The sequence below is a fragment of the Leopardus geoffroyi genome, chromosome B4 (genome assembly GCF_018350155.1).
Source record: "Leopardus geoffroyi isolate Oge1 chromosome B4, O.geoffroyi_Oge1_pat1.0, whole genome shotgun sequence".
In the NCBI taxonomy this organism is placed as follows: domain Eukaryota; kingdom Metazoa; phylum Chordata; class Mammalia; order Carnivora; family Felidae; genus Leopardus; species Leopardus geoffroyi.
Genome location: NC_059341.1, coordinates 39555503 through 39575119, shown reverse-complemented (window position 1 = coordinate 39575119; position 19617 = coordinate 39555503). Strand labels below are relative to the sequence as shown.

General features: G+C 41.3%; 1 protein-coding gene across 1 annotated transcript in view; it reads right to left on the bottom strand.

The window, feature by feature from the left end:
* Positions 1-624: 624 nt before the first annotated feature.
* Positions 625-19617, bottom strand: part of NDUFA9 (NADH:ubiquinone oxidoreductase subunit A9) — a 36990-nt gene continuing 17997 nt past the window's right edge. The window contains exons 6-11 of the mRNA XM_045466892.1: positions 18278-18380; positions 12159-12226; positions 10907-10983; positions 6453-6548; positions 3759-3825; positions 625-920 (exon numbers count right to left, since the gene is read on the bottom strand). Coding sequence (XP_045322848.1) covers positions 750-920; positions 3759-3825; positions 6453-6548; positions 10907-10983; positions 12159-12226; positions 18278-18380 — 582 coding nt within the window. The 3' untranslated portion in view covers positions 625-749. The remainder of the gene's footprint in view (positions 921-3758; positions 3826-6452; positions 6549-10906; positions 10984-12158; positions 12227-18277; positions 18381-19617) is intronic.

Genomic DNA, 19617 nt, shown 5'->3' with positions numbered 1-19617 from the left:
CACACTGTACCAACTGTTCATCTGGATTTGGCTGCGATATTAATAACTTATGTAAAAAGTTCTAATCCTTAAGCATTGGTATTACTAAAGAGAGACCATGGCACCTCCTCTGCATGGGAGAAAATCCATCCACAACCATTATCTGAAATCACCTAGATGTCGTCCAAACAGCAGCGGGACAGAGGCCTCGGGGAGTTCAGATCCAAGCAGGACTATGGAATTACCGCAAGCAGTTTGAGAACCCATATCTACAGACAATGTGTTTACACGTACCGACTATTTTTAAGTGCATGTGGATGTCATTAAGATACATTTTTTTTAAATACCTTGTGGAATAAGTTCGGATTAGTTATGGGGCACTAGATATTTTCTCAACTAATGGATGTTAAAAAGACAATCACATATCACTTGGGGTGATCACACTATCTTAACATTAAGAAGGGGTCCTCATCTTCCAAAACATATGCCAGAAATAGCCTGACATAGAGAAACTCAAATCCTTCCATATTTCAGAGAATAAGTAACATATGTCATTAAATACATATATTTAAAGAAACTGTGTTCAAATTCTAAATGACTGAATTTTTCGTTTTATAAGCCAAGAAAGAAAGGGCTGCAGCAGAATTTAACCTCAGATGGTTTAATAGAGGCATCACATTCACTATGTACAGGATTCTCCGAAGAAAGTGGGCCGGTCGCTTGCCAGGTGACCCAACCAGCACCAAAACCCCAGAGCAGCTCAGGGGCCGCTAGAAGGTGACAGTCTTGGCCGGCTTCACGTCTTCAATTTCAGACGACAGCCAACGGTATGTACGATGGCGCCGCAGCACCTCAATGGCCTTGAGTTCCAGGGGTGTTGCCTGAATTCCGAGGTCCTCCAAGCCGGGCAGGTGTGGCAATACCATGTCTGTGACGTGAAGCTTTGGACAGACAGAACCACAGAGAACACTGAAAACTGACCCAAACATGAAGTGCTATCCCACCAACACTTCAACACTCAAGCTGGCCTGAGTCCCATTACCGAGACTTGTTTTCAAAGGATACGTGGCTGTTTTTGGTTTCTGGACCTCACTAAAAGCAGACCACAGAGAAAGACTGGAAGTGGGGAAAAAAGGCAAGGTCACCATACAGCAGCACAAAGGTCCCCAGCACAACCCATGAGCGCAGAACACTGGCTCTAGATGAGCCATTCTACAGACTGAAACAGAAATCAATCTGCAATGGAAATGCGCCAGTCACCATTGTCAGGGTAGCTTTACAGGAGGTTCAGGAAGAAAATAAAATAGGGGCAAATGCAGAACTAGCCCATTCCCCAATTCTCCTTTCTGCTTCTGTTTTCACTCCTGAATTCAGGAGATAATTAGCATTTGTTCCTTGCTCATTAAGGATAATCCATTAACCTTTGTGCTCCTGCTATACTTAGTCTGGTAGACTGATGCTCACCACAGATCTAAAACACCAAACCCATCTTGTTTGTGGAGAAGGAGAAGGAGTTGGAAGACTTCCATGATCCTAGACCATCCAAAAGCATATGAAGACAATCAATCTGCATATAGAGCAGCATGCCCCTTCACCCACCTGACAAAGTCTGCAATCCTTTTACTAGAGTGCTGTGAGACAGCCTCCAAACCAAATCCAAAGCCCATTCAGCCTACTGTATCAACACCGGCTCCATTATCAGTGTAAGAGGCACATTAGCATAAGATACACTGAAGTGCTCTGACAGTCAGTCCTCCAGTCCCATCTGTCATGAACGTAGACGGGATAGATCTTCTTTCCAGACACAGCGTGTCAGAGGGGAGGATAATGCCTGCCCATTCACATCTGTTTCCTGAAGACTGTTTTCTCATCTTGTCTGCATTTTAAGTTTTAGGTAACATTCAGAGGATAATTTGACTGTTCTGGTTGAGAAACGGTCAACAGGCCTTCAAACGTAGAGATAGTATCGTATTTTCATTTTATTTCATGTCCTCCCTAGAAACACTTCTACACACAGTGAGGAAGACTAGCATGGGAGACAGCAAGACGGGAAGAGCCAGAGCTCTGGAGTCCAACTCAATGTAGAGGGACAAGAGAGGCAGCCAGACACTGGTCAAGATTCTGAGAAAAGATGGGCACCTGGGTGGCTTGGTCGGTTAAACATCCAACTCTTTGTTTCAGCTCAGGACATGATCTCATGGTTCGTGAGTTCAAGGCCTGCAATGGGCTGGGCTCTGTGCTGGAAGTGTGGAGCCTGCTTGGGATTTTCTGTCTCTGTCTCTCTCTCTCAGAGCCTGTTTGGGGGTCTCAGTCTCTCTCTCTCTCTCTCTCTCTCTCTCTCTCAAAATAAATACATAAACCTTAAAAAAAAATTTAAAAAAATAAAAAAGAGAATGAGAAAGAAATAACCAACCGAGTTGGATTACAGCGGGCAGAGTGGAGACCTTTCTTACCTTTCTGGAAGATGAAAATGTTCACTACTATTACACACATTTTCAGCATAAAAAGTTGAAGAAAAATAAAAGGCAGGGAGAGGCAGGAGTAGTAACATCTGGCATGTATTCTGAGGGCTGCCTGAATAATACTTGCTGATGGTCTACAGCTGTGCTGCCCAGTACAGTAGCCACTGGCCAAATGTGGTAATTCTCATTTATACTTAAATTAATTAAAGTAAATAAATTTCAAATCTTCTTTCTGCAGCTGCATTAGCCATATTTCAAATGTTCAACAGTCACATGCTGCTAGGGGTTATGTTTTGAACATTGTAGATTCTAAACCATTTCCATCACTGCAGAGAGTTATATTGGACAATACTGGTTTAGATCCAGAAAAAGAAAGGAATAAATCAGGGGAGAATGCCTAGGTTTCTGGCTTGAGTAACAGAGAGAAGAGTGACCTCGTTAATTAAGATGAGGGAAGCCAGGAGAGAAGCAGGTTTGCACTTCTATTTGTGGACACGTTCAGTTTCAGAAAACTGTAATATACCCAAATACATGGAAGAGTCTGCAGCTGGGTAGGGTGGGGGCGCAATTCAAGGCTGGAGATAAAAATGCAGGCACGAGCTTACAGACAGCAGCTGGAGCATGGGATGAGCTGAAGGTTGCTCAGAGGATGAGCAAAAATACAAAGGGCTGAGGGCAGAGCTCGTGGGTCCCCCAGCGTGTACAGATCAGGGAGGAGAGGGTAAGTCAGGAAGAGAAACCGAAAAGCATGGCCTAGTGAGAGGAGGAAAAGCAAGGGAACATGGAGATGGCCAGAAAACAGATTGGCAGCCAGGGGTTCAAGGAGAGAAGGGGTGATCACAGGTAATCTTGCAAAGAGCAGTTTGTGGGGGAGAAACGGGAATAAAAGCTTGAATGGAGTGGGCTCTTGCTGAGGTTAACAGCAGGAATAGACAGCTCTCCTGAAGGGCTATGACTAAAAGGGACCCAGACAAACAGGATGGTAGCCAGAAGGGACATGAGGGAGGGGAGGGTTTTGTCTTTAAAAAAATGGAGCACTAAAGGCATGTTTGTGTGCCGTTGGGTATGCTCCAGCAGAGAAGGAAATCAGATCACATCCCAGAGAAGCTTGGGGAGGACGCACGCACTGGAGCAGGCCAAGACAGCGTGAGGTACAAGGCCCAAGCCACGGAGCCGGCCTCAGACAGGATAACAGACAAGAGCATGAAAATAACCCACGCCAGCAAGCAAACAACGATCGGTTCTAACTCCTCCAACTCTGCAGCTCTCGGCCCGGCACCTGCCCACCAGGCAGATGTTCACCACACTTACACTCACCCGCTCCACTTTATCCCTCGTTGTCCAGGGCTCAAACGGACTCATTTCAAAGAGTCGTGCTACCCACCTGGAAAAAGGAATAAATAGGGCATATGTGGTAAGCATCTCCATAGCCAATACTCAAGCGAGCCTGCAAGAAGCAAAAGGAGAGACGCTGCTGTAGAGACAGGAGTTCACTGATTTTTTGGGTGTTTTGTTTTTTGTGTTTTTTGTTTTGTTGTGTTTTTTGAAGAAAATAACCAACATCCTGGCACCACTACCTGTGAGGTTCCCCTCCCTTTCAAGCTACCCCAGCCTGATTGCCGTAACTCGTGGCACTCCTTACTCTCTTCATGAAGGATACAACAAATCTGAACAAATGAAAACTAAAATAAACCCATTACTATGAACAAAACAAAAACGATCCAACGTTCAAATCTCATTTAACTTATCTAATCTAATTTAAACCTCAAACATTCACATATGCTTCTGCTAAGAATGCAGGGCAAGCTGAGTACTATGCTAGATGTAAACTGTAATACTTAAAAGCAGGGGCCCCCCCAAAGGAACCAAAAGAATTCAAAAGTAAGGAGAAGCCTAAGATGTAGGGTGCAAACCAGGAAGCCACCCAGGACAGGAGAGCTGCCTGCCTCAATTAGTGCCATCTCTCCACTCTTAGTCAAAATAGAGCTCTCCTTATCTCTGCCACCGAGATCCTCCTGTCAAGTACACTCAGGGCAGTGGGTTTCAGCTAGCGTCGAGGCCCCCAGGAATTCCCCAGGGCCCCCACAGAGAACTGGGGCACAGGCTGGGAGTCCATGCTTCGAGTACCACCTGTCAGTACAGCCAGACCAGCTCTGCTTTTATCTGATTGACCCAGTGGGCCTTCAGTGGGTCACGGAACACGGGGTTCCAGAGCTTTCTAAAAACTTAACATCATTCCAATGTGCATAAAAAATGAAAAAGGAAGCTGAAGATTGGCCAAAATTTCTCCAGGAACATATAAAACCTCAGATTCCAGACCACGTGTCCCAGTGGCAGAAAAGGGCACTTTACTGGGCTACCATAGCTTAATTAAAACTCTCGGACAAACCTTCGACTGTCTGTGCTCTGCTTCTACGCTGACAGACGACTTCCGCTGTCTATTTCTGTGTCCCCAGTGGGCCACTCCGTGTGCATACGCCAACTCCAGCTGAAGGTAACTCTCAATTTCATGCATTGCCCAGGAGACAGCGCCCGGCAATCTGGCTGACACCCCTGCCCTGTGCCGAAGCCGCTGACATAAGTGACCTCACCACCAACCCCAGTGGACATTTGTAAGTCCTTTACCTCATGTGACTTTTCTGCAGCATTTCATCACACAAATACTGACAGAGCGCCTCCTGTGTGTCAAGTACTGTTCTGGGTGCAGGAGATACAGATGTGAAGAAACAGCCAGGCTCCCCTTCTTGAAACAGTCATTTCCTCTTTAAAACACCCCCTTCCATTTGGTTTCTAGGCTTCCAAACACTCTACTTGTTTCACTTAAATGTCTGATTACTCATTTTGGGCGTTTCGGTAAGTTCCCCTCACCCTGCAGGTACTCCAAATGGCAGTATTCTCTAAGCTACATCCTCAACCCTCCTCCTTCACATACATTATGTGCTCTTCCCTACTGATATCAGTCACTGAGTATCAAATGAGAATGAAGTAGGCAGCTTGAAAGACAGAACACTCTCAATAAATATTATCATCACACTGCATTCTACTTTTCTGACACCTCTGTTTGGTCACAAGCTTTCTGAGGGTGTAGTATAATATCTTGAGTTCCTAGTGCACTGCCTAAGACATAGGACGCATTTGATAAATATTTGCTGAATGAATGCAGGAGTGAACTGCCATGTTGGTTTATAAGTCAATCTCTGGCATGGGGTACCTAGGTGGCTCAGTCGGTTGAGCGTCCGACTCTTGATTTGGGCCCAGATATGATCCCAGGGTCGTGGGATCGAGACCTGTGTTGGGCTCCGCATTGAGTGTGGAGCTTGCTTAACATTCTTTCTTTCTCTCTCCCTCTGCCCCTCTCCCTTGCTCGCATGCTCTCTCTCTCTCTCTAAAAATAAAAAAATATATAAAATAAAAATGGAAAAAATTTTTGAAAAGTCAATCTCTGGCAGACTGGATTTGAAAGTCTCCCTGACCGGACCACTGTTAAGTGACATAATTCTGAGATCCTAAACCTGCAAAAGGAAGAAGTGAACCAAGAAGCAGGGCAAGAAGAAAGAAGATAAGGCGACCACAAGGCCAAATCAACCTGGCTTCTTCCCCTTCCCCCAACTACATGATCAGACTGGTTTAATGAAGAAGGATCCCCTTTCGACGTCTGGGTGAGTGGTATGAAACAGAAGGAAATCTCATTGCTCCTTTACACAACCTCCTAAGCAAGACACTTCTACAAATTAACTAAGTGGTTTCTATGGAGAGAATTTGAAGAACTATAGATTTTACCTCTCAACATACATTGTACTTCTCATCCACAGTAATCCACACTCCCTTTCTTAGACACCTCTCGTTCCATCCTAGACTAAAATCAAGACACCAGGAGCACCTCCTACTTAGAGATTCAGAGACTCCACTGTAATGAACATACTCCCCATAACCCTAAGTGAGAGAGCATTACAAACAAATGTATCAAGTTAGGTCTATTTTAGAAGGCATAAAAAGAAGCACTTTACTTACTGATAGGCAAAATGTGGCAGAGGGTACGGGAGGAAAGGTCTGTGAGCCATAGCAAAGACATACTGCACCAGGTCAAAAAGGAGGTACCGACTGGGCCTACAAAAAGAAAATTCATAGTTCTTCAAATTATTTGCTCCTTACAAACTTTCTTCCTAAATTTAACAAAATAACATTTTCTCAGTGAAAGAGGAAACACATAGGCACTGCAGTAAATACAGATTAGTACAAAGAAAAATCAACCATAATCCCAAAATTAGTATGTTTATATATCCTTACTTCTCATCCCCTTACATACACACGTTTTTATTTTTATAAATATAAGATTGCACAGGCATCCTATTCTGTAATGTCTTTTTCATTTAACATTATCATGGTCACTTTTCTGTGTCTCTCAATATTCTAGTGTATGCTTAATGACTGTATATACTGCAATGCGTGTAGTTGTAACTATTCGATAAATTCCCAGGTTGAGGGATATGTAAGCTATTAAAAATATTTTTTCTCTATAAGATAATGCCTTAATGAACATTCCTGCAGTAAACATTTGTACTTATCCAGAATTATGTATTTGTAATATATTCTAGAGGTGGAACTGGCTCAAAATATGCTTGGAAATCTTAAGGCTTTTACTGATACTTCCAAACTGCCTTCCAGAAAGGTCATATTAATTCGCATAAGATGCTACTAGCCCCCTTACCAACAATGAGGTTAGTCATAAAAAATAGGCAAACAAAACTTTGCTGATCTGCGAGGTAAGAAAAGTACCTCAACCTTTTAATTTGGGTTAACTTTCACTCTAGAGATTAAGTTTTTTTCTATAGGTTTGGCTACTTACGCTTCTTTCTTTTCTCTCTTTCCTCCTAAAGTCCCGTCTATAAAGAATAATTTGTAAGAATTCTTTATATTTTAATGACATAGTTGGAAATATTTTTTACTGTTTGTATTTTGCTTTGTAATGTTTTGTGGCATACATAAGTTTAAACATTTCACTTAAGCAAAAGTTCTGATTTACGATTTGCCTTTATAGTTAGAAAATCCCTCTACTGTCACCAGTGACATAAATTTCCACATATTTTTTTCTAATGCTCTTGGGTTCTTTAATCCATAATTTTGTGGATAACGTATTTTTATATTGATATAAGGAAAAGACGTAGCAATGTTTACTGACTGATCTACCCTTTCCTCATATTCTGAAATGTCACCCTATCACATACTATATTCTTACATATATTTGAGATGGCTTCTGGACCTTCTATTCTATTCCACAAATCTGAATAGTTTTGTACTGGTACAACCTAGCTTTAATAATTATTATTGTTTATAATACATTTTAGTATCTCTTCACCCATTTTCCTAGTCCCCTTTGCCTCAAAAAGCCTGTGAGAGCTGAGAGCTGAATTCACACAATTCAGTGAGAAACTCAACATTCTGACATTTTAGCAAACAAAAACAAAAACAAAAACCATGAAAATGTCAGCTAGGGGAACATCAGACCAAGCCCTCAAACAGCATCCTTCGAGTACCAGAAGGACGTGTAAGGATCACTGCTCAGCACGCATGCTATGCCAAAAAACAATCTGTAATCTTTACAACAACAGGCAATACTGGTATCATGGGTAAACTAATTACACTTAATGTACTTGCTCTTGTCCCCCAACTGCCTCTCCACTATACTAGCGCAGCAAAGTCCCTCCTCTGGTTCAAGCGAGTATCTGCCTTCTCTGTGCCTGAACCACCAGCAAGATGGAGTTGCAGAGAAGATAACAGCTGGGCTACCTGGCTTCACCTATGTTTCTGATCACTAACTTCAAATGGAAGACTCAGTTCTGCTTTGCAACCCTGCCATGCTCTCCTAAGAGGTGTTTGTCCATTCTACCAGAGAATACCTCCTATCTTCAACTCGGTCCTCAAATTTTCCACAGACCTCTCTCACCCACCCCATCCTGCCTTTTAGCCGATGATCTCACCCACCATTTGTCTTTTCATCATTTTCTTAATGGTGCCTTCTGAAGCACAAAAGTTTCCCATTTTGGTGCAGTCTAACATCAATTTTTCCTTTTACAAAGTATGCTTTTGATATCACATCTAAAAAATCTCTGCCTAACCCAAGGTCTAGAACATTATTTTTCTTCCAAAAGTTTTTTAGTTTTAACTCTTACATTTAGGTCTCTGATATATTTTGAGTTAATGTTTTCATGTATTTTGTGAAATTAAGAGCCTATGTTCATCCTTCGGCATGTGGATTTCCCAGGACCACCTGTTGAAAAGACCATCCTTTCCCCACTGAAGTGTCATGACAGTTCTGTTAAAAATCAACCATCCATAAACACAAAGGCTGATTTCTAGACTATCTAGACTATTGATTCAGTTTAGTTAGAATAGAATATTCTTATGCCAGCATCACACTGTCTGGATAACTCTGGTTTGAGAGTTAAGTTCTGAAATTAGGAAACCTAAGTGCTCCAACTTTATTCTTCTTTGTCAAAATGGTTTTGGCTGTTGTGGATCTTTGCATTTACATATAAATTTAGAATTACTTTGTCAATTTCTGAAAAAAAAAAAAAAAACAAAAAAAAAACCCTGCTGGAATTTGGATAGGACTGGCTTGAGTAGAGAGATCAATTTGGGGAAAGTTTCCATGTTAACAATATTGGCTCTTCCAGTCCATGAACATAAGATGTCTTTCCATTCATTTAACTCTTCTTTAATTTCCCTCAGCAATGTTTTGTAATTTTCTGGATACTGGTCTTATATTTGTTAAATTTATACCTAAATACTTTATTCTTTTGATGTTACTGTGAATACAATTATTTTCTTAGTTTTATTTTCAGATCGTTTATTTGCAAATATATGGAAACTGAGTTTTATATCTGATCCTGTACCTTGTGACCTCACTGAATTTGTGAATTAGTGCTCCCAGTTTTATGTGTATTATCAATAGGTACCTAATGAATGAATGACAGAATGGACCAACATCATAAAATTAATAACTATGAAAAAACTAGGAGGAAAATTTAAGGTCTTATGCCTCTTTGCATTAGCCTCAAAGTGTCTGAGAAATAAGCAAAGTTTTCCTCTGTGTTGACGAGACAAAAAGAGAAATGCAGACACGTATCCAGTTTCACACACACAAAAATGCCTGCGTTTCCATGTGTGCCAAACAACTATGACGTAATGCAGCCCAGCCAATGGCCATACTGGAGGGGGCTGGGGAGCGGTAAAGAGGAAACCAGTTAACTCATCACAGAGCTATTTCTACAGAGTAGGAAGCAAAGTCTGTAAAGCCATTTCTGTTCTTCTCTTCTCTAGAATCCTAGTCTAAGTACCTCTTGACTAGAGCCCGATGGCTTGAGTCTAGTGATGTATGGGCTCTGCGCTGAACACACTTTGTGACTAATTCTCCTAGAGTATGTAACTAATTGCACTGAGCTAGGGAACTCAAAGAGAGGCCTAGCCTGCAGCCACTAGATTCATAAATACAATACAATCATTTGCACTGACAAAAATTTTACTAAATGAAATCTATAATAATAGTGAAACATAACAATGTATGAATTCACAATCCTGGGAATGTATACTATGCCTCCTGGCTTAGAGAGAAACGTGTCTTTTCTCTGGAAACAAATATTTCCCAGGAATTAAAGTTATCACTTAATTGTTGAATCAGATCTCCACCTTTCATGGAACATCAGGTGTCATTAGCTTGCTTCACTGAATGACAGGGTTCTGGGCCAATTATTAAGTGGATTTGGTACTTTTCAGTTTGGCGGACTGAGTCTTAATTTTTTAGTCTTAGTTAAGCCAGAAAAAAGGTCCTAAACCCAGCTGTGACAAAATTTAATAAAATCAGGTAAGTTATACAGTTTAACTGTTTCCTATCTGTCCTAAGTGCAAAGACAGCATACCATAAATGATCAGTCTTGTGCAGCACTAACAACTGTATCGTAAACCAGGCCATTTCCAGCCTTTTGGGGACATTGCAACACTCTATCAAAAGCAATTTGATGTTGCAACTGTACTTACTCCCTAAAAGTGTTCTGTTTGTGTTTCTCAATTTATAGTAACATCCTTTATTAAAAACATCACTGGAGTAGTACAAAACCATCCTTGGTAATCACTGGACTAAGTACATGTAATATACTAGAGCAGTTGGTGCTCAGACTTTGGTTGACAGAAAAATCACTTATTAAATCCGATTCCGTGGTTCACTCAAATCCTGATGCAACAGAACCATTCAGGAGATACTGACAGTGGTAGCTTTTGGACAGCTCTTTGAGACACAATGGCCTCAAGGCTAAGGGAATAAAATTTCTGGAATAAAAATAGTTGAACAAAGACACTAAAAATGCAACAAATACATCTGTTAGTGGTAGGTTTACATCTTATTGTTCCTGTAAATCATTACAATTCATTCATTTTAACAGGTAGTTTAAAGTCAAACTCTAGCCACCTACCCAACAAAGGCAAAAGATTTCCCTCTGGCATCTGGATCCTTAATGGCATTAACAATTCCTTTTGATACATCTACAACCTATAAGAAATTGTAACACATGTTTAAGCAATCCTTGAAAGAGAGAAACAGAGAGATGGGAGAGGGAGGGAGGGAGGAAAGAAGCGAGGGAGGTCAGAAAACAGGCCACAACAGTCACAACCAAAAAAAAAAAAAAGGATAAAATGGCATTGTCTGTTTCCAGAAAGCCCCTTAAAGAACCCACTCCTCAAAAGCTCAAATGATCTGCACATTGGAAGGTTCACCTATATATTTTTTCCAGTCAGAGCACATTCACACTCAGGCGGCTGTTGAGGCCGTCTGATTTGACTTTGCCTACCATCTCTGCAATCTCACACCTTACCACTCGTTCCTCTAGCGCTGTTACCATGCTATCACAAACAAGTAGGCTGAATCCCATGGAACTGCCAACATTCTACCATTTTGCCTTTCCAAAATAATACTTTTATATGGTTTCAGATCCCATGGTTTTCAACTGGGGGCGATTTTGGCTCCCAGGGGACCTTGGCAAATGCCTGGAGACATTTTTAGTTGTGACAACTGGGGAGGTAGTGCTACTGCCATCTGGTGGGTAGGAATGCTGCTAACCATTCTACAACAGCCCCTCTGACAAACGATTATCTGGCCCATACTGTCAATAGTGCCAGATGAGAAACCCTGATTCAACATAATATGGAACCCAACACGCTCTCTCCTCTGGGCCCCTGTACACGCTGTTCCCTCTGCATGAAATGTTCTTGCCCAACCCCCTCTCATATGACTTGCAGCTAGTCATCTTTAAGACCTCACCATAGATGTCATTTCCTCTGGGAGGCTGTGCCTGAGCCTCAAGTCTGGATTAGGTGTCCCTCTCTGCTGTAATTATATAAATCCTCTCCCTATCATAGCACTTAGCACATTGCACGGCAACTGCTCTGCTAGCCTACCGTTCCAGCCTGGGGACAGCAATGTGTGTCTAGTTCATACCTCTATATGCCCAGTGACAGGTACAGCGTGCCTAGTACACTCAACGTATTTTCTTAAATGAGCAAACAAGTGAACACACAGAGAATACATGTAGCTCTTAAGTAAACTGAGAGGCAAGCAGTTGATGCAAGCTGAAAAGAAGAATGATGGAGTTACAGGATTAAGATAAAACCAGAATACTATGACCTGACTCTGAAACCAGCCAAAGCCCCTCCACCCAGGGTACTTACATAGACTGGTTGTTTCACTGTCTTCTTGCCCAAGGAAATAAGAGGTACACCACCAAACCAACGGATATCTGGCAAAAGAATGAGAAGTATTCTTAGAAGGCCTAAAGTCCTGGAAGACCCCCCCCCCAATCTCCAGGTGCTCCAGGTTAGCATAATCACTTTGCATAACTGAAGTAATGGAATAGATGTAGCTGACTTTGAGAGAGCTAGTCGGCAGTCACTTGTTTTTCAGATAACAAAGATGGAAAGTAAAAAAGCCAAATCTTTAAGAACATGGACAGCAAAGGAAAGTGGTCAAATGGCTTGGCCACTTGATGCATGGCCACTCCCAAGACTGGAGTCTAAACTGCACCCCATACTAAGGAGGCATCAATAGATCAGCAGCACAACATAGGAAACCCAGAAAAAGACCCTGGGTTTTTAGTATGGGAATTTAGTAAATGATGAATGCATTACCACAAATATGTGAGAAATGGAAAGATTATTTATACTACATGGTGCTGAGACAATTACTCTACTAATTGGGGAAAAAGAAAGGGAGGGAGAAAAGCCTCATCTCTTACCATAAACCAAAGTAGATTAAATGTAAAGATAAAAAAAAAACCTTATAAAAAATTTTAAGGTAGACATTATTTATAAGAGCATCAAAAAGAATACAACACTCAAGAATAAACTTAATCAAGTTGGCTAAAGACTTGCACGCTGAATACTAGAAAACACTGCTGAAAGAAATTAGTAAGTCACAAACAAATAGAAACACATCTCACGTGGAAGACAATACTGTTAAGATATCAAACTACCCACAGAATCTACAGAGCTAATGCAGTCCCTGTCAAAATCCCAATGGTGTATTCTGCAAAGTACACAAAACTACACCTTAAAATTCATATGGAATCTTCAGAGACCCCAAATAGCCAAAACTATCTTTTTGTTTTGGTATTTTTTTTTAAATGAAATTTATTGTCAAATTGGTTTCCATACAACACCCAGTGCTCATCCCAAAAGGTGCCCTCCTCAATGTCCATCACCCACTTTCCCCTCCCTCCCACCCTCCATCAACCCTCAGCTTATTCTCAGTTTTTAAGAGTCTCTTATGGTTTGGCTCCCTCCCTCTCTTTTTTTTTTTTTTTTTTTTTTCCCCTTCCCCTCCCCCATGGTCTTCTGTTAACTTTCTCAGGATCCACATAATAATAAAAACATATGGTACCTGTCTTTCTCTGCCTGACTTATTTCACTTAGCATAACACTCTCCAGTTCCATCCACATTGATACAAATGGCCAGATTTCATTCTTTCTTACTGCCAAGTAGTATTCCATTGGACAACTTCTTTATCCATTCATCAGTTGATGGACATTTAGGCTCTTTCCATAATTTGGCGACTGTTGAAAGTGCTGCTATAAACATTGGGGTACAAGTGCCCCTATGCATCAGCACTCCTGTATCCCTTGGGTAAATTCCTAGCAGTGCTATTGCTGGGTCATAGGATAGATCTATTTTTAATTTTTTGAGGAACCTCCACACTGTTTTCCAGAGCAGCTGCACCAGTTTGCATTCCCACCACAGTGCAAGAGGGTTCCTGTTTCTCCACATCCTCTCCAGCATCTATATTCTCCTGATTTGTTCATTTTAGCCACTCTGACCGGCATGAGGTGGTATCTCAGTGTGGTTTTGATTTGTATTTCCCTGATGAGGAGTAATGTTGAGCATCTTTTCATGTGCCTGTTTAGTCAAAACTATCTTGAGAAAAAAAAGTTGGAGGTCTCATACCTCTTGATTTCAAAACTTACTACAAAGCTATAGTTATCAGAGATCAAAACAGTGGCATAAAGATAGACATATAAACCAGTGGAATAGAACAGATACAAATAACCTTTATATGTATGGTCAAATGAATTTTTTGGACATGGAACCAAAACCATTCAACAGGGAAATGACAGTGTTTTCAACAAATGATGCTGGGAGAACTGAATATCCACATATAAAAGAATGAAGTTGGATCCTTACCTTCCATCATACACAAAAATGAACTCAAGATGGATCAAAGACTTAAACATAAGAGCTAAAACTACAAAATCCCTAAGGAAATATGGGAGAAAGCTTCATGACACTGGACTCAGCAATGATTTCTTGACTATGATACTAAAACATAGGCAACAAAGGAAAAGCAAATAAACTGGACTACATCAAAATTAAAAGCTTCTGTGCACTGAAGGACAGAGTGAAAAGGCAGCCTGCAGAGTGGGAGAAAATATTTTTAAGTCATATATCTGGTAAGGTGTTACTACCCAGAATATATAAAGAGCTCTTATGATTCAACTATAACAAAAAACAACCCAATTGAAAAATAAGCAAAGGATATGAACAGACGTTTCTCCAAGTAAGATACACAAATGGCTAACACATGAAAAAAAAAAAAAAAAAAGTTCAACATCAGTAATCATTGCGGAAATGCAAATCAAAATCATGAGCTATTACCTTACCCTCATTAGGATGGCTACTAACCAAAAAACAGAAAATAAAGTGCTGGTGAGGATAAAGAAAAATTCGCACCCTGGGCACTGCGCAGTTGGTGAAAGTGTAAACTGGAAAAACCACTATGGAAAATAGTATGTAACTCCTCAAAAAATTAAAAATAGAACTACCATATGATCCAACAATTCTACTTCGGGTATATCCCCCAAAGAACTGCAAGCAGGGTCTCAAAGAGAGATTTGTGTATCTGTGTTAATAGCAGCATTATTCACAATAGCCAAAAGGTGGAAGCAACCTAAGTGTCCACTGACAGATGAACGGATAAGCAAAATGTGGTGTGTGTATACGGTGGAATATTACTCAGCCTTAAAAAGGGAAGAAAATCCACCGGGCACCTGCGTGGCTCAATTGGTTAATGGTCCAACTCTTGGTTTCGGCTCAGGTCATGGTCTCACGGTTCCTGAGTTCAAGGACCACATCCAGCTCTGCACTGACAGCACAGAGCCTGCTTGGGACTCTGTCTCTCCCTCACTCTGCCCTTCCCCCACTTGCGCATGTGTGTGTTCTCTCTCTCTCTCTCTCTCTCTCTCTCTCACACACACACACACACATACACAAATAAACATTTTTAAAAAAAGGAAGGAAACATAATAAATGAGGACATTATACTAAATGAAATGAACCAATGACAAAAAATGGTGTGTGATTCCACATATACGAGCTACCTAGAGCAATCAAATTCAGAGGGGCAGAAAGCAGAATGGTGCCTGCCAGGGGCTGGGGGAAGGAGGGAACAGGAAGGTGTTTACTGGACAGACTTTCAGTTCTACAAGAAGAAAGGAGCAGCACAGAATAGCTGCAGCGTGAATACACATCAACAGTACTGAACTGTACACTTAGAAGTCAGCTCAGGCAGCCATCACAAAATACCATAACGGGCTGGCTTAAACAAGAGAAATGTATCTCCTTGCAGCTCTGGAGGCTGCAAAGTCCAGGATCAAGGTGTCAACTGATTTGGCTCCTGGTGAGAACTGTCTTCCTGGCTTGCAGTCAGCCAGCTATGTTCACCCTCAGCCTTTCCTCAGTGCACATGTGCAGGGAGAGAACTCCTCTTCTCTTAAGGCCACCAAGGACCCCACCCTTATTTCTTTATTTAACATTAATTACCTCCTAAAAAGCCCTATCTCCAAATACAATCACATTAGAAGTTAGTGCTTCAAGAAGAATCTGGGGAGAGGAGGGAAGACAAGGACATAATTCAGTCCAAAGCAAATGGTAAATTTTATATGTGTATTTTACCACAATTTTTTAAATTGGAAATTAATGCAGAATGTGAAACGACATGAGCAATCAGGACGAAAAAACACACAAATACACATGATAAAAATATCTAAATTGGATAAATGAACTGTGGTCCATCCATACAATTGAATATTATATTGAATATTATTTAGCCATAAAAAGAAATAAGCTCTCAGCCATGAAAAGACATGAAGGAAACTCTTTTTAATGTTTTATATTTTGAGTGAGTGAGAGAGAGACAAACAGACAGAATGTGAGCTGGGGAGCAGCAGAGAGGGAGAGAGAGAACCGAAGTAGGCTCCGGGCTCTGAGCTGTCAGCACAGAGCCTGACGCAGGGCTTGAACTCACGAATCCTGAGATCCTGACCTGAGCGAAAGTCAGATGTTTACCTGACTGAGCCACCCAGGCACACCCTGAACACAGATTTTTAAGGCAATGAAATTATTCTCTATGATACTCTAATGGTAGATGTTATCATACATTTGTCAAAATACACAGAATGTACAACATAAAGAATGAATCCTAATGTAAATTATGGACTTGAGTTAATAATAATGTATCAATATTGGCTCATCAATTGTAACAAACATACTATACACTAATGCCAAATGTTAATAATAGAGAAAAGTGTGGGGAAAGACTGAGGGATTAAAGAGTATATGGGAACCTGTGCTTTCCACTCAACTTTTCTGCAGACCTAAAACTACTCTAAAAAAAATCAAATGGGGCGGGGCACCTGGGTGGCTCAGTCAGTTGAGCATCTGACTTCATTCAGTTCACGTCATGATCTCACGGCTTGTGAGTTCCAGTTCCACGTCGGGCTCTGTGTTGACAGCTCAGAGCCTGCAGTCTGCTTCAGATTCTGTGTCCCTCTCTCTCTTTGCCCCTCCCTCACTCATGCTCTGTCTCTCTCTCTCTCTCTCTCAAGAATAAATAAAACATTAAAAAAATAATAAATAAAGTCTATTTAATTTTAAAATAACTCAAGTAAACATGCCAACAAAAACACTGCAGCAAATATAGCCAAAGATGTGTACCCTTAATATACAAAGAGTCTAAACAAATTAGTAAGAAAGATACCTCTCAAAAAAGCCAAACATACATGGACAAAGGACAAAGAAAACTGAAAGAAATAATATAAATAGCTAACGAGGAGAAATAGAAAGCTAATGATAAAACTGTACCTCACTAACCATCCTACTACTCCCTAGGAAAGGCAGAATCGTCTCCTAATATATGAGTGAATAAACTGACAGGTACCTGGTAATTTGATAGAATCAGAAACTAAAGCTGGGTTCTTATCACAGACTTTAAAAATATATTCTCCCCCCAAGGGTGCCTGGGTGGCTCAACTGGTTAAGCAACTGACTCTTGATTTGGCCTAGGTCATGATCTCACGGTTTGTGAATCTGAGTCCCACACTGGGCTCTGTGCTGACAGCATGGAGCCTGCTTAGGGTTCTCTCTCTCTCTCTCTCTCTCTCTCTCTCTCTCTCCCTCTCTCTCTGCCCCTCCCCCGCTCACGCACGTGCTCTCTCTCCCTCTCTCTCAAAATAAATAATAAACAAAAAAATGTATTCTCCCCTGCCACTCCTGCAAATGTACAGGGAAATCATTTTTTTCCTGTAAAATCTCAAAACCTCATCACTTAGTCAAGGAGACTGATTTCCTTTGCCTAGACAAGTCTAATTATTAAACAAACAAAAACCCTAAGAGTAAGCATAACATGATGCCCAGCTCATGAAAGCAGTTTACATACCAACTACTTCCAGTTTACCAATGGCCAAATTAATATTTATTAATCCCTAATCCCATTCCACAGAAATGGCTATTTACAAGGAAGACCTATTACACGCGCCTGACAAAATATGACGCTACCTCTCTGTCTTTCAGATCAACATCTAAGTGACTTGACTGAATGTGGACTAATGTGAGAAAGTAGTTAGTAAACAGGGGCTTCATAGGAAAAATAAGTAAGGCCAACATTTAAGCAGGTACTGTGGGCCAGGTGCTGTGACAGGGGCTACTGCATTCCAGTAACACACCAGTCCTGAGGCAGACATTATCATCTCCATTGCAACAGATAAGGAAGCTGCCTCTTGTGGACTTGCCACCCTCACAGAACTCCCACGACCTTTCTGTGAATCTAAGGTGCTCTTTTCACAGGCTGTAAAGAAGATCACGCTAGGCAAATAGGACCTCTGGGGAGAAAAAAAGCAACTGGGGGAGAGAAAATACACCTTAGTCTGTCAAATCAGAGAACAGTGTTATCTTATGCTTCACCTCAACCTGGTTAACTCGTATCCTCTTTTCTATGACTAGGACAGAACACAAGCATACATACTTGCAAAATAATTGAGGAATCTATCTTCTCTTCCAAAGATGTCCGACGGCTTTATGATAATGGCTTCCGGAAAGGCATCTCTCACTTCCTTCTCTCCAACAGCCTAAACAAGCAACCAAACAAAGCAGAGTTCTGAGAGGAGAGAACAAAGCTCGAATTCCTTCTACTATTAGGAAGTTACTGGTATTTCAAAGGTCAGTTTCTGCAGATTACGGTATGATTCATAAAGGTCAGTTACCCAGAATTTTTGTTTTTAAATAATACACAAAAATGCCCTGCCTCATATGGCTCTTGTTGGGTTCCTTCCCGTATTTATTCTAGGGAAGCTTAGGCCGAAGAAGAAAGGAGAAAAATCAGAGTAGAACTTTTCTAGCTTCCATTTTTCTTTCTACTTACAGGTCCTCTGGTTTGTGTCAACAATCTAGCAGCCTGCCAGAGAAAGGATAGCGTGGTGGGAGGCCACGATATGGAAGTGGCAGCACACATACATACCCAGAGGAGTCGGGGAGGGGCCAGGAACCTCCCGAACCTCAACACCCTTGCCTATCATCTATCTCCTCCTAGACAAGGCCTCTTTCAATGCAGGTATCAGCACCGAGTCCAGCCTTCCTCTCCACCTGCACGACTCCTGTGAGTGACCTATATGTCCAGGTAGGCTTGAACCTCTCAGTTTCTTGAGCTTCTCAATTCCAATGACCTCCTCTTCTCTCCACTTCTGCCCTTCTCAACTCGTTCAGGCCACAGTCCATATCAACAACTACAAGTGCCTGTCTTCTGAAACACTAAATGAAGACATTCTGCTCTCAGATGGCAACCTCCCATACCTCCAGGTGCTTCATTCATCTCTTCCTGAGATATCTGGTCTTCACCTGAATTCTCAGGCGTTCTAGTCCTCTGATGCTGCTTTCCTACTCATCAAGCCCTCCTAACCTGCCTCAGATTAGATTCCATGGCCCAACTTTTTAATCACTCTCTTACCAATATTGTAAATTACCTTGTCCCTTTGTCTTGACTCCACCCACCAGGCAAAATCCCAATTCTGAAAGAACCCTGTTGGCCTCCTTTGAGCCATGCACTCCTGCCTTCAGAGATGGAGGAAAATAAATCATAATCGGACAACTCAATAAAAAATAAAACCACCCCAATTTGATTAAAAAATGGGAAGAAGATCTGATCTGAATAGACATTTTTCCAAAGAAGACATACAGATGGCCAACATGTAAAAAAAAGGTGCCCAGAATCACTAATCATCAGGGAAATACAAATCAAAACCACAAATAGGTGTCGCCTCACACCTGTTAGCATGGCGATTATCAAAAAGACAAGAAATAACAAATGTT